The sequence below is a fragment of the Gambusia affinis genome, linkage group LG08 (assembly GCF_019740435.1).
Source record: "Gambusia affinis linkage group LG08, SWU_Gaff_1.0, whole genome shotgun sequence".
Lineage (NCBI taxonomy): Eukaryota > Metazoa > Chordata > Actinopteri > Cyprinodontiformes > Poeciliidae > Gambusia > Gambusia affinis.
In genome coordinates this window covers 13,385,416-13,409,810 of record NC_057875.1, presented here as the reverse complement: position 1 = coordinate 13,409,810, position 24,395 = coordinate 13,385,416, and the positions used below count along the sequence as shown (strand labels likewise).

The 24,395-nt window shown below is 39.2% G+C and overlaps 2 protein-coding genes across 2 annotated transcripts in view; one reads left to right on the top strand and one right to left on the bottom strand.

The window, feature by feature from the left end:
* Nucleotides 1-948: 948 nt before the first annotated feature.
* sspn (sarcospan (Kras oncogene-associated gene)) lies at nucleotides 949-9,318 on the top strand. Its single transcript, XM_044124688.1, has 3 exons — nucleotides 949-1,291; nucleotides 3,315-3,401; nucleotides 7,521-9,318. The coding sequence occupies exons 1-3, from the start codon at nucleotides 1,064-1,066 to the stop codon at nucleotides 7,878-7,880; spliced, it is 675 nt and encodes a 224-aa protein (XP_043980623.1). The 5' UTR covers nucleotides 949-1,063; the 3' UTR covers nucleotides 7,881-9,318.
* Nucleotides 9,319-14,211: 4,893 nt separating this feature from the next.
* The window catches only part of itpr2 (inositol 1,4,5-trisphosphate receptor, type 2), a 63,392-nt gene continuing 53,208 nt past the window's right edge, over nucleotides 14,212-24,395 (bottom strand). The window contains exons 56-57 of the mRNA XM_044123960.1: nucleotides 18,619-18,780; nucleotides 14,212-15,509 (exon numbers count right to left, since the gene is read on the bottom strand). Of these exons, the coding sequence (XP_043979895.1) occupies nucleotides 15,426-15,509; nucleotides 18,619-18,780 (246 nt within the window). The 3' untranslated portion in view covers nucleotides 14,212-15,425. The remainder of the gene's footprint in view (nucleotides 15,510-18,618; nucleotides 18,781-24,395) is intronic.

Below are 24,395 nucleotides of genomic sequence, written 5' to 3'. Positions count from 1 at the left end.
GAACACCCTACAAGGGGATAAACTCCTGTCAAACTGGATCAAATCCTTACGATTGCCCTGTTTTTATTTTTTGCTTTTTACACATTAACCTTGAAACCAAATATTTACTTAGTTCCTAAGATGTCCCAACTAGTAACAGGTGTCATGATGACAAAACAATCAATTTTACACACTTCAGCTGTCAGTGGTCATAATGTTATGCCTGCTCTGTGTATATGCAGAGAGCTCTATATGGAGAGTGGAGTGTGTGCAGCTTTTTACTGTATGCAGCTGCAGGGTTGTCCTCCTGAGCTGCGTTGTCAGTAACCATGGCAGCGGCCCAGCTGTGTGCACAAACACGTGCTTTGCTTTGTGCTTCTCTATTAATCTCCCAGTCACTGTTTGTCGCACCATCAAAATCAAACGTTTTGCGCTAAAGGGCAGGAATTTAAACACTGACCTGCGGAGCTCTCCCACCAGTGATTCCTGCTGCTGTTTTGCACATTTAGATTCTCATTTCTGAGCCCTTGTAATGCCCTCACATGCCTGGTGATCACATTACTTCTTCCTGTTAGTCATGTGACGGTTTTCTGGCTGGCAGCATATGGCTCTTGTGTAACAGTGCTGACACAAAGAGCAATACAGTCACGCCTGCTCTAACCAAGTGTGACCTCCTCTCGCTCCAACCCCCATTGGCTTTTTATTAACTCATACCTACTGATTTCCCTCTGTACTTTCCCTGTGTTACCCTGAGAAACCCCCTCTGTGTCGTATGTTGGGAGCTCCCTTTGTGTCTCGCTGCCTCCCCCTCTCCTGCTCTTCCTTCTCTTCTTAGCATGTTGCTTGCTCTATATGTGGCATCGGAGCTGCTGTAGGAATCCAGTCCAAATGTTTTCCATATTAGTTCAGAGCTTTTCTCTGTTTTCAAATAGCAGCTGAGCTGGGCTTGGTAAAGTCAGGGCAGGGAGGGGACGGGAGGGGGAGGGAACAGGGAAGCAACAGAGAGACACGTCCACCCTGAAGAAAACGAACTGAAAAAAGTCTTGAAGACAAACACGGAAAGAGTGCGAAGGCACGAGGAAAAATGGGACAGGGCCGGAAAGGTTCCTCAGACAAGAAGCAGAGACAGAAGAATAGAGATGACAGCCCAGAACCAGAGAATGGCAATAAGTGCAGAGTGTGTCGATTCCCTTTGCTCGTCGCCCTGCTGCAGCTGCTGCTAGGGGTGGCTGTCACAGCCGTGGCCTTCCTCATGCTGGCCATCAGCCCCTCACTCATGGCCCGGGAGACTCCACACTGGGCTGGGATCATTGTAAGCTCTGACTACTCCCTCTTCCATCAGCTACTTGTTTGCATGGAATTTGAATCTCCCATAACTTATATTGCTGCATGACCCATAGTGCATGACAACAGTGTTTCCCAACACAGCCAGGCCTATCATATATATGTTCACATTCAAATAAACGTCCCTCTGAATGAAGATGAGCCTCTGATCCATCTCAGTTGCATGATTCTGCATGTTCTACTGTCTGAGTTAGAAATTCAAGACGCTTTAAGAATCTTGGAAGACAAGCAAAAACATCCAGTCCCAGCGTGCTGTCTTCCAGTTCACCTCATGAACACATTAGTAGCAACAGAAACCCTGCAGTTGTTTGATGTGCATACATCTCCATCCCTTCATTTGGCTTGTCACGAACCCGGACATGAATACACATCATGCATTTCCGCTACACCACGCACAAGTGTGTTTGTATCATTTCTAAAACACCTTGATCCAAGTCTCCTTTTTTTTTAGATTTAAAGATTAATTTTATGATTAAAAATAAATTTTTAGAGGTAAGAGCATTAAAATCTGCATTTTTTTGTGTGTGTTAATAGCACAAGAGGGACATGGAAGGAAAACAACATACAGTTTTCAAAAATTGTTTATGCTTAAAAATGAGAAAATCTGAAAAGTGTTGCATGTGTCGTGTGTTCAGCCCCCTTCACTCAGATACCACTAAATCCACTGCAACCAAAGGCCTTGAAAAGCTACCTAAGAACTTTGTCAAAGGATATCAGTGAACAAACAGCATCATGGATAAAGTTGTGGAGAAGCTTGAAGTAGAGTTAGGTTGTAAAACAATATCTCAAACTTTGAACATAGCTCAGCTCAGTCCGTCATGAGTAAAATAATCAGACAAGCAACCAGGAGGTCAAAGAAAACTCTGAAGGAGCTGCAGATAGAAACAACTCAAGTGAAAGAATCTGAGATGGCTTTCTTCAGTACAGACTGGGAAGCTGCTCAAAGTTGATGGGAAGATATGGATATTATTTGTGGAAGGATAATGTAACAGACTAGAGACTAGAGTAAAGGTTCACCTTCCAGTAGATTAGCTATAAGCATACAGCTAGAGTTACAATGCAATGATCTAGATATAGAAGTGTTACAATGGCCAATCAATGGCCAATGTCCAGGTTTAAATCCACTTGAAAATATATGAGAGAAAATTTAGATTCACAGTTTCTCCCTCTTCAGCTGGGAGACTCTTCTTGGAAAGTAACCCAAACTCAAGCCAAAAATCTGCCAACTTTTTCTCTTTGCATTTCACCCTCACTGCCGGTGTGTTCTGCAGTAGGATTTTTTATGATATGGTGCTGCTTTGTTTCTATTTGTTATATCAATCCAAACAAAGGTCTGCAGAAGTACTGTGACAAAATGTGAAAAAGTTCAAAGAGTTTTAATAGATACAGTTTACATAAGGCCTCAGGTCACACAAACATGTTTTTCCCGTTTGGTCCTGTAATTCAGCCTATCACAGATGCCATCGGCTCTGGAAAACATCCCTCGACACCAACATCCCGAGTTAGATCCTCACGAGATTCAGCCGAGTGAAAAACATTGAGGTCATCAAGAACTTTCCAGAGTATCCCGGGTGCTTAAGAACCTGGGAAAAACATTCAAATAAGATGCTGCACGTTGGTCACAAGACTCCAATTGCGCTTAGGAGATAGAGTGTGAGTCTGTTTGCGTGGGGGTGGGTGTGTGTGTGTGTGTGTGTGCGGGTGCATGTGTGTGTGTGTGTCTCAGAGAGAAGAAAGGAGAAAAGCAAAGTAATGAAATGAGAGAGCTGGTTACTGCTGAATCATACAATATTTAGAGACAAATAAGAGAATTTTTGTTTTTCTTTTCTGTGCCTACAATGCAATGTATAAAGGCAAGTAAAGTCACATATTAAAGACTGTAACATTGTTGAAGTGGTAAACCACACCCATTTATTGCTCCAAAGCAAGTATTTTCTTGCTGTTTTTTGAATCTGATTAATAGATTTTAAATTATGTCCTTATCGTTTCAGCTTTGTTTGGTTTCTGTTGTTGGGTTCTTCCTCTACTGCATCACCTACCAGCCAGACGAGAGATCCTCTACACAGTTTATTGTTAAGGTGAGTTTACAGTCCACCTATTAGAAATGGTGTAAGAAGATGCAAAAAAAAAAAAAAAAGGAGCAGCTCTGGTGGATGTCAGTTTCTGAAAAAAAAAAAAAAAGGTGCAATCAGTTGTTTTCTTTGTTATCTCAGCCGGCTGATCTGTGCAGAAAACGCTTTTTTTTTTTTTTTTTTTTTTTACCCACACACACAGGCTGTTAGAGCGAAAAGATTGGAACTGCATTCCTGTATGAAAGTGCTCCACATGAATCCCTATGAGTAGAGGAGCACTTTTGTTAATTCGACTTGATTGTACAGCTTAATTAGCCACGCAATGCATGCAGCTGGAATTTCTAGGCAATTAAAATCAGTCCACTGTTGTTTTCCAAAGAAGTGGGATCGCTTTAATTTTTCTGTCTGTCGGTGTCCCTGGTGCACAACATGCTGAAATATGTAAATACTGTAAGGATGTAAAGATGATTCAAAGCTCTTCAGCAGAAATGTACAAATTTGGTCTTGTTCACTAAAAGCAAGAGCATTAAACCTAATTTGCATTCTTTACACATGTTGTAAAGCAGAGAGTGGCATGCAGAAAGGTCTCGCAATGAGAGATCTACCCGTCAGGATACAGACAAACAAAATATTTCTGCAGGACATGAACTTGTCTCTTGTCGCTATTTATTGTTCAGAGCTGATGTATCCTCAACAAAACACCCCATTGGTAATCATGTGAATACCAGAGCAGCTTTCTCCGGCCTTTGAAACAAATGTGCTGTAATTTATTGATGCTGTTTACTCCTGGAGCTTCATCATCTTCATTCTTGCTGAAGAATTTATAGCTTTTCAAGCAGCTTGCTTATTCACTTCAGTTGTTCTTGGCAGAGGTCAAACATGCAGAAATGAGTCGATTCAACAACAGATTCAGTGTGCACTCTCCCCGTTTTGTTGTTTCACGTCATGTTTCTTTGATGAAGTTACACACAGAGCTTGTTGATGCACCATTTACATGCATTTAGTGCCTCGCAAAAGTATTCATACCCTCCTTTCACAATTTATTTCAGATTGCAAACAAAAGCTACAAGACATTAATGGGACTTAGAGTGATAGAAAAACATTAAGAAATGCATAATTGAAAAGCAGGGAGACATAGTCTCTGTATTTAAATACTTTGACAAATGAGAACCTGATAAGACCAGCTTACCTGTCCAACGAGAAGAAAAGCATCTACACAGCATGATAGTGTCTCCACCATGTTTAATAGTGTAAATGGCCTTTTGTAGCTTGATAGAGTACCATGTATGTGTGATGGTAGTGCTAGTTTTCCACACATAGGATTTCACATGCAGGTCATAAAAGTTGAATTCTAGTGTCACCTGACCTCTTCCACGTGTTTTCTGTGTTGCCTTCATGGCAAACTGCAAATTGGACTCCTTAGTGCTTTCTTCTTCCACTGTGTTATTGATAACCTGTCTGCTATTTTCATTCTGATGCAGTTTGTTTTCTAATGTTCTTTAGTGAACCTCTTGGGTTTTCAGAGAACATCTGGATTTATATTAAGATTAATGAGTATATATGGCCTCCTTTTATTCTCATTTTAGACAGGTTAGACTGAACAGGCACAGCAAATTTTTCACCTTTTCAAAGCATGGCATTTTCTTTTAGAAATGTCAGAAATCCATCCCTTATTTTATTTTCCTCCACTTTACAGTCATACGTTACTTCCTGTCTGTCTGTTTAATAAACTGGATAAAGTTTAAGGGATGTGAACACTAATTCACACAGTGTCAGTCGAGTTAGTACTCTTCCTTCATATTCATCCAGCTAGGCCACTCAAACCTGTGTGTGCTATTGGAAAATTAACATAAACGCCTTTACAAACAAATCTTTACTCATCACTTGCATAATTCCCCAGCAGAGGCTGAAACGTGCTGGTGAATGAGGGCTCCTGTTATATAAGTGATGGATTAAGACGAAAGGTTTAGTGTCATTGAGATCGAGCAAAGCCTCTGTCACATTTTACATCATAGATGTATTTTTAGACAATCTCTGCAGGTCAGAATACCGACACAGGACATCCATTAACGGTGGCTGGCATTGTGTCGTGTCTCCTCTGTGCTAAAAGCTGGGCTGAGGGTCACATCTCGCCCTGCAGTATTGTGGGTAATCTCTTTGAACTGAATTTTTCAGCAGGCGCTGATTCAGAATCTCTTTCTGAGCCACGGTTTTGGCACTCTGGGGTGATCATGAGACAACACGGTTGAGCAAAAGGCAGAATATTGCGCACCATATAAAAACACACTGGTTCAGGTTCAGGTTGCTTTATTTCTACTCCTGAAACAATCAAACCGTAAAAAACCACTAAACTAAACACAATGTACATGTTAATAACAAGCTACCGTGAATATCACGAGGAAACATATTAGCCGAAAAGATGTTTACAGTATTTGAAACAAATACAGCTGTTAAAATTAATGAATTATGATTAGGGCATCACCATTTGCAAAACCTGCTGCAGTTTCACTCATTCACAGCAGCAAAAAGCTTGTTTGTTGTACCATTCTTAACTTGGAGACTAGAAAATTATCCTTGGAATGAGGAGACTGACACTCTACAAAAGACCCATTTTGCAAAATGAACCCAGCAGCTATTACACTTGACTAACAGTCATAATTATGTTGTAGTTGTAAAAAGAAAAAAAAAAAGAAGAGAGATAAAATTGCTCTAAAAAGTGTAACAGTTTTTAACAGTGCTACCGAAAGTTTCCACTGATGGTATTCCCTCTGGAAAGCCAAAATCCATGCAGTAGCAACAAAGCCACCAGCTTGTACTTAAATACATAAAGTGAATGTTTAAATTACCCTGATGAGGAAATATTATAGGTAAAATGTCCGAAAAAAATTGTAATAAAGCTTCTTTCAGATAGTCGTCATTTCTGCTTCAGTTCTGACCGGCATGTTTCACAGACATCAGCGTGTTTCTCCTGGTAGTTGTGCCATTTTACTTTAGCATTAGAGCTCTTACAATGTTATTCCCAGGATGTGGGTTGTCATGTCACTCAAAGCCATCCACTGGCAGTTTTCCCACTTGAACATATAGTCTATCCCTAAAAAGCTACTCCCAACTGATTCTACAGATGAGGTGAATGGAAACGAGTTAAAATAGTGATATAGGATCATACTACAGCTGCCTTTAAACTCTGTCTCCTTTTATTGGACCAGACACAGAGAAACAAACAACTGGAATTAATTATTGTGGCTAAATATTAAGAAAATTGATTTAGGACAGATGTTGCATAAAGTAGGAACTGTTTTCTTACTTGATTAACTTTGTCGTCTCAAAGGTCTGGCTGTTCAATACCTGCCTGTCCTAGTGGAGGCATAAACTTTGTTGCAACCTTCATCCCTCAGGTTTGGTGTGTTCCTTAAATCTAAGATTGAATGTATTTTATAATCCTCTGGTTAAAGGGTTTCCAATACACTGTTAGGTTAAAAGAAATCACCCCTCCCTGTTTGCTTCTACAGATTTCACCCACCTTTCCTGGATAAATTATGTTTGTAACAGTATGGGCTTGCTGGGCTATGTGTTTGGTTTTTTTTCCTGCCACCAATAAGCGAACACATCCTCATTAGACACATTCCCATTAAACGGTCACTTGTGACCTTCTGCAATTATAGTGAGAGATACACAGTGCTGTAATTGGCGCTAACACATTATCCATATATGGTAATGTTTTCCTGTTTTAGTCTGTGACAGCAGTGACATACAAGGTTTTATTTCTTAGGTCTTCAGACTTTAAAATATGACATTTACCCATTAATGTACAGTAAATGGATGCTGGATACAGACGTGGTTCTCGCTCTGAAAACCATTCAACTTTGTGATTCAAGGAATTTCTTTCTTTCAGAGAAAAATTACCAAACCATCAAATTCCAAGAAAAGACAGAAGTGATTCAATAAAATCCTGTACAAACCCAGTCACTAATGTTCAATTAATGGAGGACCAGTTTCACGAGCTGTTTCACAATTGGCTGCAAAGTTTATATTATCAAAAATTTCAGTCCCAAACTAGTCATACGACCACAACCACTTCTTTGGGTGACACATTTTTTCTGACAGTATTTCTATCCCCCCCTCCAGCTCCTGTACTTCATACTGTGCACCACTGGTCTGGTCATCTCACTGCTGGTTGTGGCGTTTGCTGGACATCACCACTCTCAGGCCAGCAGCTTCATCTGCCAGCAGGAAGGAGACGACTGCGTGTGTGTGCTGGATCAGAGTGACCCGATAGCCCGCACCTTTGACTACAAGGGGGTTAGCGACTGCGAGACGATAACTGGCACGCTCATCTTTTACTTCCTGCTCCAGATCCTGCTGAACCTTGCCCAGGCTCTGGTCTGTGCCACTGGAGCCTTCATCATGTGGAAGGATCGCTACCAGGTCTTCTTCGCAGGGACACAGATCAGATCTCCCTCCACCCAGCAGTGGCAAAAAGTTTAACGTGTTGGGCACTCAGTCAGAGTTCAGTGGAGGTTATATTTTTCTCCTGTGTAATGTAGCGTTAAAGGACTTTTGGGTGTGTGCCTTTGTGTGTTTTCTCTTCCTGTCAATTACAGGCGGGTGACAAATTACAGGAAAAACGCACTGTTTGAGATACTTTTTAACCACGTTCAGGAACTTTCAACTTTTCACCGAGGTACAGGGTAGATAAGAAATAAATAAATCTGCTGACATGTGCTACTCCTCTTCAACAGTGTGCTGTTGGAGTGTTGCAGCTGCTTCTGTTCGGCATCTTAAAAGTAATAAAATCAGGAGGTTTCATACAACCGCTGTACAGTGCTGCTACAAAAATCCGTCAACATCGAGCTGATTCCTTCGTATTTCCAGGAAACCGGGGATGCAATGTGACCTCAGCTGATTGAAGCTGCATGATTCACTGAGTTTCAGTGTTGTTTGCAATCAGTACTCCCCCAGTGCAGCCAGACGTTAACAGAAGTTGTGATGGAAAATAAGATGAGATGACAAACAGAAAGGCCAGATTAAAACACATGGAATATCCGACCAAGCAGAAAGTATCAACCCAAAAGGTCAGGGTAGTCTTTAGAGAAAACTTCCTCCTTAGCAGGGCTGGGCTCTCCTTTTTGATTCCTGACTGGAAAAAGTTTCTGCAGGAAAGATCACAGTTTCCACATAGCAGATAATTTAATCCTTTCTTAACTCAATAATTGAGATCACTGATTTAAACATAGGTTAAAAAGCCTTTATAATTATGAATTGTATCATGTTCACCTGATCAATTTGTTCCCTCTTTTTTTCCTAAACGGGGGGAAGCATTCATTCTGGAAGATGTGTCTTTTTTTGTCAGAGCATTACATCAGGATCGGTTTTGTCCTGAGCCGTCATCAGACTCTCTCAATGTAATATCTTCCTTTAATTTGTCATCCTTCTGTAGCTGCAAATATTGTGGTGATTTTATAATTATAGCGTTTTGCGCACAACTTTGTACTCCTAGTTTCCAAGTGTTGCCAAATTAAGATTTTATGCACCCGAAAAGAAAACTTTTTTATTTTCTAAAATCTTTTACATAAGTTTTGCTTTGTTTCGAAATAGCAGCAAATGTGTACACAACATTTGCTGATGTGTACACAAACTGCAATCCCAGACACATCACTGCAATCAGTATTTGTTTTGTAGCTCAAAGCACCGGCGTTGTGCAGGATTTCTTTGGTTTCTCTGTAAATGGGGTTTACTGATCAGGACTGGTTGCTTCAGTGTCCCTTTGATCTGTGCTCAAGTTTTCATTTGCACAACTAACGCAGGTGGCACCATGAGCTGTGTTCTCAGTTTATGATTTGCAAAGTTACATAAAGTTTTTGCATTATGCTTTAAGGAACAGTTTTCACAGAATAAAATGGTTGTGATCATGGTATTAACAAAACATGGACTCAGGTTTCTTGACTCCTTCAGCATTGAAGGCATCAGTGGTAAAGAACAAGTAGAGAAATAAAAAAGTATCTGTTCCCTTCTGATGTTTTCTTTTTAGCACACTAAAAAGTTTCATATAATCAACCTTTAGTGTAGTCAGACTGAGATTATCTGATTAAATACAAAATATAGAAACAATATTAAAATGATAATTCGATAGGCTTTTTTTTTCTTAGATTGCTTATCTAAGAAAAATAGCTACCCATACCAACCTGGCCCTGTGTGAAAAGTTTCCTAGACCTAGTAGCTAAACAGAATCCACTTGATGGCAATGACTGCCACCAATGTTTGCAAAAACCGGTAATGAGTGAAAAAATCTTACTCTGTTTAAAGCCTTACTATATCATCTCAGATGAACTAAGTTTAGACTTTGACTTTGCCAGTCCAAAATATTAATTTTATTTATTTTTGTGAGCAGTTGAGTGGTGGACTTGCTGGTTTGCTTTGTACTCTTGTTGTCATCTATAATCTAGGTGTTCTAGAGTTTAAGGTCATGAATTGGTGGTTGAATGTTCTCCTTCGGGATCGTCTGCTGGAGAGCAGAATTTATGGTCCCATCAATTAAACAGGGGTGGGCACTCCTGGTCCTCGAGGGCCGGTGTCCTGCAACTTTTAGATGTATCTCTACTTCAACACACCTGAGTCAAATAATGAGGTCATTAGCAGGACTCTGGTGAACCTGACTGCACTTAGGAGGTGATTCAGCTGTTGGATTCAGGTGTGTTGGACCAGGGAGACGTCTAAGAGTTGCAGGACACCGGCCCTCGAGGACCAGGAGTGCCCACCCCTGAATTAGAACAAGTAATCCAAGTTCAGAATGAAACAACAACTATGTTGTTGTTTTTCTCTGAGTTGCTGAGCACGCCTTCCAAAATGTTCCCCTTTGGTCCGGTCAGTCCAAAGAACCTTTTTGAAAAAGTTTAGTAGATAATCCAAACTTTTTGTTTGTTTGGCAAATATGAGACAAACCTTTGTGATGTTATTAGTCAGAAGTGGTTTTAACTTTGGTACTCAGATATGGATCCAGTTAACTAATCCAGGGGTCATTTCCATTTTCACATAGAGCCAGGTTAGTTTAGACAGCGTTTTTCCACTAATATTAAAAGCATCATTTGAGAACAGTCTTTTCTATTCATTTAGGTTATTGTTGTGTAATTAAAAAAAAAAAAGTTTGATGATTTCAAAACAAATCAAAAACCAAAAAGAGGGCAAATTCTTCTGGGGAAGCATTGCATGTACTTCTCTCACCTTCGCATGGTTTGTGGTAATAAAAGCTTATCATGACTCCAGCAACACAATCTGGGCAGACAACCCTTTATGAGACTGGAAGCAGAGCCAAACAGAGCTCTCTAACTTGCGAAGGTGGATGCCAAGCCAGTAGCCAGCATGACTCAGTCTGCCTGTAGGAGGCAAACTGCTGCAGCCACAGAGGGAGGGGGGCGGCATACATTGGGGGATTCAGACAGGCAGCTGGAGTGACGCAACTTCATAAATTTCCTTTTTTTTAATTCATCTATGCTCATTTACATGGGGCAAAGTCAAAAGAAAGTATATTAGCTGAAATTTATTACATCTCTCTCAAACAGCAGAGTCCATACATGCAGGACTTTGAGTGGTAAACTTCATGCTGCTCTTATAGCTAATCTGATGAAGCATGCAGCACTGAAACCCGTGGGATGTTTCATGTCTTTCCAGGGAAAATAGAAAATAACTTTCTAAATGGAAGAATCTGCTGGCAGGACAACCATTTGTTGTGGGCACCACAAATCTTGCCCTAATACAAGAGTGACAAGAAGAAAATCATTGTTCTAGAAAAGCCATTAGAGGTCAATCTTAAATTGTGCAATTAAGCTATGTAGGGGACGCAGGTCAGATAAAACCAAAACTGAACCTTTGGACTAAATGGGACATTTTTAGTTACATCAGTTTAAACAGTGGTTGAAAGTTCAGTATTTCTAAACACAGGAGGGAATGTTGTTAGAGTTTACAAAACAAGGACAAACTAAACAGGGTTGTTCTTATTAAGAAAATAATAAAAATTTAAGTACAACATTTGGTTTTCTAGGAATGTGTTAAACTGCAATAACACATATAATGAACATGTAAAATGAGACCAACTCATTTTACATGTTCAGGAGAATTAAATGCATAACATGATTTCAAGCTATTCACAGCACGGATAATTTCCTGGGGATTTTAATTATTATACATTTTTACAGTGTGAGCTCAGGCTGCTCCATGAGAAAGAGCCAGACTGAGGGCGGACCGTTCTGCAGCACTTTGTTTCACATGCTTGTTTCGTACTGTGATGTTGACGCGTCATGTGACCATAAAGGCTCAAAGTTTACAGCCAGACGCTGGAAGTCACATGCCAGTCATCACGGGGGCAAGTTTTTTTTATAAACCTGACAGCTGAGGAGCGACTTGTCAGCCATACTTCTGTGTGGCGAAGAAAAAGAATAACACAATAAAGTGGGAAATATTTACAATACTGTTGAAAAGTATTTGCCCGTTTGACCCCCAGATGCACTTTGTTCTTGCTTCATTGTAACCCTTAAACACATTTTAGATATCTGGATTTGAATTTCCAATTTCAGTATCAGGATCAAGAAATTCCTTGAATAGCACCTGGCTGACGACATTAAGTAGGTTAAAAAAAGTTTAGATTGTGCCCTGATCTAGAAAATCTTTAAAAAAGAGAGAGAGAAAATGTCAATGACATTTAGACATTAGTCTGGAAATGTCTATGAAGTAATTTCTAGGGATTGGGGCATCAGTAAACCTCAGTGAGAGCCACAATCCACAACTGGAGAAAACATAGAACAGTGATGAACTTTCTGTGCAGTGGCTGCTCATATATTGACCCTACCAATATTATTTCCAAACAGCATCAATAACTCATCCAGAAGATCCTAAAACATCTAAAGCCTAGTGCTTCACTAGCAAAAAATGGTATCCAGACCAAAACTACTGCTGACCAAAACAGACATGAAGGCTGTTTTGGTCACAGCTGCCAAAAAAACATCTTGATGAATTTTTGTTTATGATTTTAAATCTTTACAGAAAATAAATATTCTTCATTTAAGGCCATTCGGCCTTCTGCAGAATGGTGCAGGAGGCCTGAGTGTTATTGGTGAAAGGCCTGACTCAGTCAAACTGCCTGCAGCCACCGAGGTGTTTGTGTTATCTTGTGTTTGTTCACCCTGTTTTCCCTCTCTCTCTCCACTGAATACACAAAGGCCAAGCATGTGACTTCTCACTGCGGTTTGACTAGAAAGATGTTCAAAAACAACCCTGAGGTTTGCTTCGTAAAGCCGGTCCACACTGAGAACGTAACGATGTTTCAAAATAAATTAATAAATCCAGTAAAATTGTGCCGGGTAATTTGGGAAGCCTCTCAGCTTGACAGTAGTATCTCAATACGGCAAATATGATCCTTCTGCCAGACAGTAATGATGGTCCTGATATTACCCGCTCTCTCCCTCCCGAACTGCAACACATTCCAGTAATGCTGCACTTTACCCCTCATGTCTACACAGTGACAGCTGCTCACCATTATGGCACTGCGTGAACTAATTTTAATGGCTGTCACCGGCAGCAGGAGTGAACGCAGGCCTGCCAGCGTAAACAACAAACCCGGAGCCAAAGACGGATGGTCCTCTCAGCGGAGGGTAAATGACGGGATGGGATGAAACACTAGTTTGCTCCCTATGATTCGTTTATCACCTCAAACAGGGAACAGAAGTGCAGGCATACAGATGATCAGCCAGCTCCAGTGATGAGATATTTCCGCTGTGGACCAAGAACTCCTGTTTAGGCACTGGCAAAGCAATTCACTTTCTGCCGAGTTCCAACCTGATATATTTCATAAACAAAATTTTTAACTCTATCATACGTGTTGCTGAAAGGTGAATCTGCACAGCAGTCTAAAGACTTTTTTTTTTTACATTACATAACTAAGGCTTTGAGTCATTTTTCACTTTTTTTAAAACATTTTTACCAAGAACTCAGAAATATCTGATCATGTTGTCTTCCAACATTCTGTAGGTTTTTATCTGGATTCTCAGAGGCCTGTTATTATTTGTTGACAATTTAATTCCAACTCATTCAATCAGTCAGGAGAAGGCTTAAAAAACTCAAGAGCACCATGATAAATAAAAGGAATTAAACATTATGCTAATAGGTATGGTTTTGCTTTGTTTTAGTAGGATGTATGAGAAATACCAAATAAAACTGTTACATGAAGCAGAACGTTATTTTGCGCCTCTGTTTTAGCTTCACTTTTTGACCAGAATCCCAGAAGTAAGTTTAGTTTTGATGTTCCAAATTATCGAGCTGACCTTTTGTGTCAGGCAAGAGAGAAAGCCATAGATTACTAAACATCCCTGCAGTCAGCTTGGAAAAGAGCACCAATATCTGTCTGAGGTAATTTTGATGAATGAATTTATTTCATAAGGTTTTTCTTTTTCCATATTACTCTACATTTTCTTAAACTAATGATTCAATTTAAAAAAAATCTAGTCAAAAGGATGGTTTTGTTTAGTTTTAACCAGGTGTTAAATACATGTGTATTTGTCATGTAATACGTATAAATTTGTAAAGAGTGATGTGACAAGAGGCAAAACTGCAATTACAACATAAGAACTGAACAAAAGCAGCATGTATAATTTTATTACTAGAGGAGTACACATACTGCACGAGCTGAAATGCACTATTTGTGTCAATGAGGACATTTATTTAATCTGGTAATTGGGTGCAAATGAGAGAAAGTGAACTTATAGGTGGTCTGGGAAAAACGCCAAACCTGCAACATGAATGAGAAAAGATTGAGGCATCTACACATAACTGTTGTTATAAATTTATTAGACCATCTGAGCAGATAAAATAGATTTTCTGTACACTGAGCAGAAAGTGTCACAAGACAGTCACAATTAAACTTATGCAGTTGTGCTGTTAGTTTGTGCCAAATTAAAACAAGTTCTGATTCAAGAGGGAGCTGCAATAGTGGCAATGAATTTTACAAAAAAAGAACAGAAATGAATGATAGGGGTAAATTATGAAAGATTTTGGTAAAAGATTAAATATTTATAGAGACAAGGATGTAACAAAGACAAGTGAGACTTTCATCCTCCCTGAAAGTGCTCTGGACTCAAAGTAAAGACCAGTCAACTTCACAGTTTCAACCAACGTGATGTTATCTTTAAATGCCCAAATGAAAACATTTCAAAATGGTACTTCTCAATGCCAATTAAACCAACTAGCAGCAGAGCTACTGACAGCAAAAGAAGTCCTCACTACATCTTTTACCAGAAATAAGATTTTCAGGAAAATTCAAGTAAGTTTTCCACAGGTCATCAGTATTTTTATTCACATTTACAAACCATAGAAATCTGTAAAAGGCAACTGAAGAGGTGCAGTGAATACATATCTGAATGCAACAACTAACATAATGATCAAATGTGACATCCGGAGCAAACCAATACATCCAGTATAACATTTTCCCTTTCTTAAAAAAAGTGCACTTACAGACATTGCAGTGTGCTGTTCATTAAAAAACCCAAAACAAAACAAACAAAACCAAAAAAACAGTAAGGCAGCATGATTTCTTCTCAGAACATAAAAATAATACTCCAGTTATAAATGAAAAATGTTCCCATAAATACCAAAAGGAACCTCAAGGGTAAAGAGGAGAATACTTTAGCAGAGTGTGCACCTTCCTCACACCGAAATCTGAGACAGTAAGTTATTGGTGTAGATTGGTGCACCAATGATCCACTCACCGACACTTTAACCCTAACCCCCCTAACCCGCTTACATGGCATACAAACACCATAGTGGTAGATCTGGACTCTGTCTTACAGCTGACTGGGCACAAAAGGCACAAAGAGTATCTAAAAAGGCAGAGCTTGTGTCATAACCAAGGCATCAAGCCAAAACCTTCCTGCTGCCTGTTCGCAGCTCGACTGGTGGTTGCATCTACAGGTGCAGGTTGTTCTTAAGGCTAATGTCAGTGCAGCTCCATCTGATTTTACAGGCAACAGTTGAGCGGTTCTCCCCTCCTCAGTGTGTCGGGATGTGATGGTGGTTGTGCTGTGAAGGACCCAGGAATCCGAGCCTTTGCTTGTTCTTCCGCTGCTCTGTCATCTGTGGAGCAGACAGAAAACACAATTAAGCTGGAGTGGCTTTTAATTCTGCACGGAGCAAACACATTACATGCAAACCTGTGTTTGCTCTGTAGTTGTTCTAGTGCCCACTTGAATGTGCAAAACAAAATAATCCCATTGGCTCGCATGTAGTTAGCGCCTTCCAGAGGGATGTTTGTTCATTTATCGGCATTACGATCAGAAAGTTAAAGAGCAACTCGTGTTCGTCTGGGAGAATGTCACAAGCTGTTTTTTGTTCTGGATTTTCAGGGTGGAACAAACAATATCAATAAATTTTAGAAACAAAAACTGGCTGAACAAGACTGAGCTTCAAATCTACACAAAACCAAAATTATAGATATAAGATCTGGTATGTAAATGCACTCCGTTAGCATGTTGTAGTGAAACAAACCGGGGCGTAATTCTGCATGCATATTCCACCCCCTCCAACTCTTATAAAAATACTGCAGTTCATGAAAAGTTGTTGAATCCTACACACTGCTCTGGACTGAAAGTAAAGACCAAGGTGATGTTAACTTTAAATGCCCAAATGAAAACATTTCAAAATGGCACTTCTCAAAGCCAATTAGACCAACTAGCTTCAGAGCTACTGACGGCAAAAGAAGTCCTCAGCATGATACTGCCACTACCAGGATTGACTTATCCAAACATTCAAGGCAAAGCAGTTGAATATTTGTAGTGTCTGACCGTGAACTTTTTCTCCAGAAGGCAATAAACTTGTCAAAGTAGGAAGATAAGAATTTCAGTCATTTTTGGAGAAGGAGCTAACTTTGATAGTCTGTAATCTCTCAGTCTGTGTTGATTTAATCTCAGTCTCAGTTTGATTTACTTCACTGTGGAAGCCGCTGCTGGTGTTCCAGAATATTATAACTTATGGAAGCATTGAGCCTTGGGGCTTCCTGAATTAATTTGTAACATCCTGACTAGAACAGCGTGAAATATTTGACTGTTGAATACTGCAATGATAATATTGGTTGCAATTAATATCCTCCTGACATCCACACTACTATCTGTGAGATTTAACATCTGTGTCACTAAACTGAACAACTCCATCTAACTGGTCACATACTAGTATACGGCTGGCATGCAGAGTATGAATGCATGCCAGCAAATCAGGTAATAAATTATGGCATCAAAAGAATACTTTAGGATTGTAGTTTAATGAACATTAGTATTGGAATCACAGGAAATAGTGCAGCAATCTTCTCGTTTCAGGGTTACAGTTTGGGTCAGGTCACTGGAATTTGGACACACTTGTGTTTTCCAACACTACAATTGTTCAGAACACCCAATCACAATTGGTTTACATGGTAAAAGTAGGTAAATATGACCAACTGTGTATAGAAGAGTGACCAAATATACCTGGATCTTGTTTTAATCCAGTTTTTGTTTGAAAAAAAACAAACAAACAAGCACAGAGGTTGTATGTTACATGAACCTCCCTCTATGGAAAACAATACTTCAAATTCAAAGAAAAGCCAAAATTAATATGACAGTCAGTGCATCTAAATGTCTGCATTGGCAAATATGGAATATTCTCATAAGTAGTGTAAAAGGAGATAGCAATGCGTTAGCATAAATAAATCACAAGTGCTACTATAAGGCCTAATTTCCTCCAAGGTTAATTTAGAAATTTGGAAGGAAAGTCTCACCTGTTTTCACATGGATAGATTCATCCCTGGTGCTCAGCGAAGGACATATATGTTGGAAGTACAGCAGTCAGGAGTGCATGATGGCTAGATTTAAACTAGCCTCTCTGCACTGGCCTCAGAGGAGATTTAAAAAATAAAGCGTTTGTGTCTTTGCCCAAAGGGGCTCCGGCAGCACAGAAACTTTGTTGTTACATGGGGGGCTGGCGGGCAGCAGGAAGCTGCTGCCAGCTCTACAGGCCGCCGAGGTCAGCGGAGGTTGTTGTTTTGTTTATTGGAGTGTGATCCTCCCACAGCAGGAGCTGTTTTTGCACATCTGGCAGAAGTGGGAACAAGGACGGGCCTGTGCCTGCGATCACATGCAGGGCAGGCAGGTGATGGGAGTGATCGGTCACACTGCAGCAGCGCAGCCAGTCATCCAAACAGCCAGAGGCTCGCTGGCGACTGTTTGCACTTGAAATGAGCGTCACCTGTCGAGCTCCGTCCAGCGGAGGCTGATAGGAATCGTCGACCTTACTTGGCTCAGAGCAGATTTATGACGACATGACATTGACCTTTTCCTCTGCCGGTGTTTTGAGGTAAAAAAAAAAAAAAAGTCTAAGATTCAGGGAGTGTGCAGCAAAACAAGCTGCTGCACAAATGATCAAACAGCAAACAGCAGAAATTAGTTCATCTGTTCACCAGGTCATGACACAACATTGAAGCCAAGCGTCCGTGTGCAGGACTTTAATACAGTCAAAGACTAGATTTAATTGCCTGAGCTTACTGGGAAGTATGGGGAATTATCTGTTTTACATTACAATTTATTTCCAGTTACAGTATGGACAAAATGGAACCGCTGCTCAGACACAAGTGAAGAGTTATTTAATTAATTAGGATTTAAATTTTACAAAATTTGAAATAAGCTTTCCGTTATATGATTAAGTAGTAGATTTGTTAGATCTCTAAAAAATTTTAAATGCGCAAATTTGTTTGAAATTAAAAAAAATCATGATGTTAATAAATGATAAGATAAATGCCCATCTCTACACTCAGTATCACAAATATCTCTTTAATAAAGTTTGCCACACTTTTTCCTTCCACTAAACTTTACATCAAAATATGTGGATATAGCGCCTTTTCAGCAACAATATTTGAAGGCATACAAGTCAGCAGTTTTACCGATGATTGTAGCCCCTTAGAGAAGGACTAAAAGTCGCTTATAATAATGACGTTGCGCAACATTACACTGTGTGTAAAAACCATTTAGCATACATGAGTTTCACTTTTTAAACCAAATCATTTGAGTTTTTAGGCTTTTCGATAAGTTGAATTAGAATGTGGTTGAGAAATCGAGGGCTCTCAACTTGAGGGCCCCTGCTGGCCTGAGGGTTGTAACAAGTGTCTTTCTTTGCTTATGATTTGGTCCGGCTCTAAAATGGATCTGAAGTGACACTCTACCTGTTCTTTGAGCTCATACAGCTGGCTCGAGAGCTGCGACACCAGACCGACGGTGTTCTCCAGTTTCTCCTGCAGGGATCGGATCTCGTTCTGCTCATTGTCTCCCTCGTTGCTCACCAGAGACATGGCTCTCATGCGAGGGAACCAATCCAGGTTCTTCTCCTGCAGAAAGTAAACAATGGCATGACGAAGGTGAACAAAAACCCATACAATAAGAGCACTGATGCAACCGATTTGCATTTACACAGGGAGCCTCTCAGGGTCACAGCCATCCTGCAGGAGCAAAGTAAACAGAGAAGTAGTGGTTAGAGGGTTTAACATTAATCATCTCATCAGAATGGAAGAGGCTCCGTGTAGAATATTTAAAGCAGCTCTGTCGTCTCCAGGTTACTGCACACAGCAGTAACACATTAAATGAACAGTAACTGACATTTCAATTCTCACCCACTCCACAAACACACAGCCGATGTGGGGATGAGTCACTGTCGTCCATCAACAGCAGGACATGAAGCACTGTGCAACTTATAGAAGAGAGAGAGTGTGTGTGTGCGTTTCAGCATTGTAGGGTCCATTTTTCTAACAAATAGACCCACAGCACAGGCCCCATAAGAAGAAGTGCTGTTTTGCAAACGGGTTAAGGTTTGACTATAGAGGTGAATGAGAACAGGAAGATATGTGTGTTTGGACGCTCATATGCAGAATGTTTTAAATCTGTTAAAGTGCTGCGCAGACCAAACCAGCTGCAGCAAAGCTTCTGGACAAGCGAGGGTAAAATACACCTATAGAATTGTGTAACGCGTCTGTGTTTGTGTGGGTGTGTGCAGTGCTGGGAACGGACCTGGCGGACTGTGAGCAGGAATGTGTTTAACGACATGCGTGCTCTTGTGCAAAGTGAGATAGGTGTCACAGATACAGATGCCATCAGCTGACAGTTATGTAATATTCTCCCGTCGGTTTGGCTGATAAAAATCGTTTACAAGGCGCTGATAGCCGGATTTGACTGGCACCACAATGAGTCCACTGGGAGCAGTGAGTGAGGTATGCTCCCACCTACTCTTATATAAGAGTAGACTGCAGGCCGAGATGGAAGGATCAGGGTGTGAACCGCTGAGAGAGGACATGAGTTTAGAAAGAGGGTGGATGGAGATGTGGGGGTGTGGTGGCCATTTGTTTTTGTTTTCCTTGTTAACAACTTTATCTCACTTAGGTTGGAGATGCAATGATAGTCTTGACCTAAGAACAACTACTAAAACAGTGAATAATTTGATTAAAGCCTGAATCTGAGCCACTTAATGTGATTGTTGTGACAGCTAAGGGCTAAGGAGAGCCAGAGTATAATTCATAAAATCTGGAAAATTTTGCCGATTATACAAGGCTCTGCAAAGTTGGTTCCGATTAATTTGATGAATAAAGTCATCATAAAACAAAAAAGTTAAGACAGATTAAAAATTGTTTAAAACAAGAAATTGTTGGAAAAGATTCAGTGTGCCAAGCTCACAAAGCATATATATATATATATATATATATATATATATATTTATATATATATAAACCTAAATGGATTTAGGCAACGACTGTTGAAATGAGCTGTTATGGCAAAGACTATAGAGCATTGAACTGCATTTAAAAAGTAAAATTATGAGCAATCTACATTGCATCCACTGATCAACTCTGCTTTAACAAAAAATTTTAATCATCATGTCAGATCCACATGGTGGTAAAATATACTCAGGCAAAGATAGAGAAAGAACTTCTCCTAAAAACATATAACACCAGGTTTCTGGAAACTTTTGCCAGCAGACAAGGTTGTCAGGATTAGACATGAAAAAAGTTCAGCAGTGGCTCCAGACCTTTAATTAAGAGTGGGAGGTTTTAATTGCCACTAAACTCCATAAAAAAAAAAACACATTCATTTTTATTGATTTATATGCAAAGCTATATGATAAACATTTTATTAAATAATTATATAAATAGTGCAAAATAGAAAAAAAATATTAAAGACAAGGCTGAGAAAACTAGTGGAAAAACAACATTTAAAAAAGTTAACTAAACCATGCAAATTCTATGGTGGCAGGATTTAAATGTGAAGCTTATTAAGAGTGTAGTTATTTTAAAATTTATTCAAAGTTAGATGTCTTTTATATTGTCATCATTAGCATGAAAAATGCCCTAGAAACATTAGAAGCAATCAGAGAGAAGATTCCTAGAACTTAAATTCTTATTCTGCTGTATAAAAAGAGCTGAAGTTCGGTTCATTTAAAAAGGTTACAATCAGTGAGCCACATTGCATGACATTAAGCGAATGCTACAATAAGAAAAAAGGGGACAAACAAAATAATTTCAGAATGCATAAGACTTTATATGTGATTTTGTTTTTTACTGGCGTCTCTTTTCTTCTTAGATGATGCAGCTTTTTGCTATACTGACCCAAAAGCTACTTGTTGAGTCCTAAATACCTGCAAGTATAAGGTCTTTTTTCTCAGAAACATGATTTATGTCAATGACATAAAGTATGACCATAACAGGCCCAGTAACGGCCACATGTGTACATCATGCTTCAGTGAGTCCACTCAAGCTTTGAGAGGAGCTACAGAAAATTACTACAAACAGAACAACAAAATAGTCTCAGAAAAAAAAAAAATTATGCACAAGCAATAAAAGTGGCCATTTAGAAAAAAAAATTTAAGAAATGTACTACATTACATAGTTTCCCCTGACATATTTGTGAATTTGGACACATTTTTTCTCTTTTTTTTTTATTTTTGTTTGTTTGTTTTTAGCCACGGGAACTTGAGTAAAAACCAAAACCAGTTTTCTAATAATGATTTTATTCATGTAAATCTCTAAACCCACCAACTGCTGCTGCTACCTTGGGCAACAAATGCCTACTGTTCACAACAGAATTATCTTAATGGAGCGCTATTGGAAGGTTTTGATCCTGACTGGATGGTTTCAAGTGATGTCACAACAAGCATGTCGTCCAGTCACTTAAAAATATTTGTTATAATTTTTCTTTTTGGTCAGAAAAGGGTTTTATCTTTCTTCTCCTCCTTATTGAATCCTGAGGAACGACTTTAGCTGAGGTGAATGGGGCTTGTTGTTATTTAGATGTTGTCGTTGATTCGTTTGCAGCCTCCTGAATGAGTTGCTAATGTGCTCTTGGAGTAACTTTGGCCACCAAACCAACAAGCCCTCTGTTGAGTTGTTGTGGATAAAGTCTCTCTCTGTGGTTCTCAGGAGGCCAAGGGCCTTAGAAAGGGCTTCGTAACTCTTTCAAGATGGATAAATGTCAATGATTTTGTTTCTTTGTTAAACACATTGTCGCACCACGCTGTTGTATTCAAGTGACTTCTTGTCTCTACATGTCAGACAGTTATTAGGGCTGGATGTGGGTGGTGAAACTGAACTCGGCTCTGCAGAGCCGAGCTTAATGACAGTTAATTAGTGATTTAACAAATGGGGTTACTACATTTTCACACAGAGCAAGGCAGATTTGGATAATAGCCTTTTAGCTTAAAATAAATAAAATGATTCTTTAAAAACTGTATTTTGAAAGAAAAAAAAGCCCAAACAGAAGATTAGCAAATCTTCTAAATTAAAGAGTAAATAGTAAGCTTTATAAATGTCCTCATGCATCTTTTAATTTGGCCAGTTGCATTCACCCATTCGCACTGATTCAAAGATTTTTCTTTTACAGCTTTCATTTGTAATAAAGACATGTACAATATATCTGCCAGATTTCTAAAGAATAACAGGTTCTTCACTAATTAAATTTTTCCTTGCCTGTTTTTGTACTTTTGGCTCTACAATATGAATCCATTGAGTCTATAAAAGCTTGTCCTAAAATGTTTTCAGCTAATTGGAGCCTTGGGCATCGAGAGGAACTAAAAACAAGAATATTTTTATTTTTTTACAATTTCCAAAGGACAATGATGGCTCTGTGAACTCAAAAATATCCCTGGAGCCGAGGGCTATCTTATGCTTGATTTAAATGACCCATTACTGATGGATTATAATTTTAAACGTCAAGAATAATCTTTTTGCATGAAATCGCTCCCGCTGGCTCAGGAATCATTGCCTAATTCAGGAAATGCAGTCGGACTGTGACTGTGCAGAATATGACATTTTAAACCACTATCTCGCTGCTCATCGTTGGACTGTACATCCATTCAATGTGTGCTGTGCAATAAGGCTTTATTGTGCATTCGCTGATCACTTTAAACACACTCTTCGCCACAACCTCACAGAGGTTTACCTTGCTTTGTTCTATTTTCAACAGTAAATAAAAGAAATCATTTAAAACACAAATGACTCCTCCATGTCAGATCTGATCCATTTGTATACGACAGGTTTGCTTTAGGTTCATAGAATGTTTTTTAATATAAATCTTCTTGATCTAAGAGCTTCTGACAGTTATATATCTATGTCACGTCTACCTTTTACAATAGTGAAAATCCTTTAAAAAAATCTGATCATTTACTTGGAAATAATGTGAAAAGCAGCAATATTCTTCTCATGCTCTTTTACAAAAGCTTCTCTTAACAGAATCAGTGACAATACTGTTTTATACATAAAGATGTCTTTGCCTTAAATTAAACTGAAAAGGTTAATTTTTTTCCAAATCACTCCTCTATGTACTTGCATACTTGCACACAAGAGTCAGGCATGTAATTCTGCAGGACGTTTTACTTTAAGCAGTTTTATTTAGAAGGGTTTTGATAGATCCAACCAAATATTTCTAAATTATGTAATTCTTCATTGGCTGAGGCTGCCTGTGTGGCACCTGCTTACCAATAGCTGTTGATGCTTGTTTGTGTGTTTAGTGAAAACATTAGCAGAGTTAAAAACTGTAGATTTTTTTTTTAGTAATAACTGAAGAAAGATCTCCGTGCAATGACACTTGAATAGCAAAAAAAATTTGCTCAACAAAGATTAACTGGATTAAGGATAAAACATTTGCAACCTGTTGGAAGTTCTTATACAAAGTAGAACTATGTATAATCTAACAAAATATACATAGATTTGCAACAGTTAGTAAGGTAATCTATGCTAACAATGATATCTACTAATAAAAACAGCAATATTTCACTATTACATGTTCTGCATTATGGTTTCATTACCATTTTTAAGCAAAACATTTTAAGTATTGCATGTCTTCTGTTCATGTGTCTTTTACATGTGGTGAAACATCCTGTCTGTTCGTAAATAATCAGTTACTATTTGTGACACAGTAGTTTGTTAAACTACACTGCTACCAAGTGATTTTGTGTCTAGGTAGAGCAATTCTAAGTACATTTTATATATTACAAAATAAAATAACATTTTGACAGCAGCAGACAATTTTTAGCTTCCTTAATTTACCTTTACAAAAATTAGACCTTAAATCACTTTTCTTGCTGCGTTTGCAACAGATAGCGTGTCTAGTGTGTGCTGCATGGTAATAGAGGAGTCCATGAACTGACAATGTGCCTGTGTGTATGTGAGCGAAAGAAAGAGACGGAGGATGAAAGAGAGAAGGACAGGAGAGCACGTGCTCTGCAGGGCTGAGCTATTAGCAGGCCACTTGAGATGGGTTATGTAACAGCGTTGTGACTGCTGCTGCTGCTGCAGTACCTGCTAGGCCTGTAGTCGCTGTCATAATTTTACTCACAAACACCCGCACACTCTCACTGACTCACCAATTCAAATCCAAAACACACCGACAGAACAGACACTTTGAGTAACATGAGCCGACTCGCCGGCTTGGCACCGCATCACTTTATGCTGTCAAGCAGATG

Excerpts from the sequence above, each read along its gene's own strand:
- sspn (XM_044124688.1), top strand. The coding sequence starts at position 1,064 with ATGGGACAGGGCCGGAAAGGTTCCTCAGACAAGAAGCAGAGACAGAAG. Across the intron at positions 1,292-3,314 it reads CACACTGGGCTGGGATCATT|CTTTGTTTGGTTTCTGTTGT; the intron begins GTAAGCTCTGAC and ends TTATCGTTTCAG. Across the intron at positions 3,402-7,520 it reads CTACACAGTTTATTGTTAAG|CTCCTGTACTTCATACTGTG; the intron begins GTGAGTTTACAG and ends CCCCCCCTCCAG.